The 908-nt window shown below is 39.6% G+C and overlaps 1 protein-coding gene across 1 annotated transcript; it reads right to left on the reverse strand.

Annotated features, from left to right (window-relative positions):
• Positions 1–7: 7 nt before the first annotated feature.
• LOC116629443 (olfactory receptor-like protein OLF2) lies at positions 8–556 on the reverse strand (the record flags this gene model as incomplete). Its single annotated transcript, XM_032399733.1, has 1 exon — positions 8–556. A coding segment is annotated over exon 1 (549 nt), but the record flags the coding sequence as incomplete, so codon positions are not given.
• Between the last annotated feature and the right edge of the window lie 352 nt (positions 557–908).

Consider the following 908-nt stretch of genomic DNA (forward strand, 5'->3'; position numbering starts at 1 on the left):
AGAGGAGAGGTAGGACATCACAGAAGAAATGGTTAATCACATTCGACTCACAGAAACATAACCGGAATGTTAGTATCGTATTTACTGAAGCATCCACAATTCCCACCATGTAAACCCCAGCCATGAGCCAGGAGCACACTCTGCTGGACATGTTGACTGTGTAGAGCAAGGGGGTGCTAATGGCCTTGTACCGATCAAAGGCCATCACTGCCAGAAGTAGACACTCAGAATCTACAAAGGAACAGCACACCAACCATTGCAGAGCACAGCCATAGAAGGGAATTGACTTGTTCTTGGCTAGGAAGCCTACCAGCATCTTGGGTCCAACTGCTGTAGAATAACAGAGGTCGCTGAAAGAGAGATGGCTGAGGAAGAAATACATGGGTGTGTGGAGGTGGGAATCCATTCTAATTAAAATGATCATCCCGAGGTTTGCAACAAGAATGATGAGATAGACAATTAGAAATGTGATAAATAGAGTCGCTTTAACTCCAGGGTCATTGCTAATTCCCAAGAGAAGGAATTCATTCACAGAAGAGCAATTTTTTCCATCCATTCTTCTTGATTCTTCTAAAATGCTACAGAAATGATCAAGAAATGATATATCAAGATTTTAACTCTTCTTGACATTCATAAAAATATAATCTATTTGTCAGAAAGGATTTATTTCAGAAACTAGCCTGGACAAATTTCACTGTTAATATTGTTGACAAAGTTAAAGTGTTTGGGGTAGAATTTAGACAAGGTTTGATTCTTAATTTGGAGATCACCTACAAGATATATGACTTGTGTGCACCTTCCCTGCTTTATCTCAGTGGTCAATCACGAATAAAGGCTCAGCTCAGGTCAAAAATAATATGGAAGTCACAGTTAAATTAAAGACAAAGCTGAATGTACATCCTTCTGTC

This window comes from Phoca vitulina, unplaced genomic scaffold (assembly GCF_004348235.1).
Source record: "Phoca vitulina isolate PV1807 unplaced genomic scaffold, GSC_HSeal_1.0 scaffold909, whole genome shotgun sequence".
NCBI lineage: Eukaryota > Metazoa > Chordata > Mammalia > Carnivora > Phocidae > Phoca > Phoca vitulina.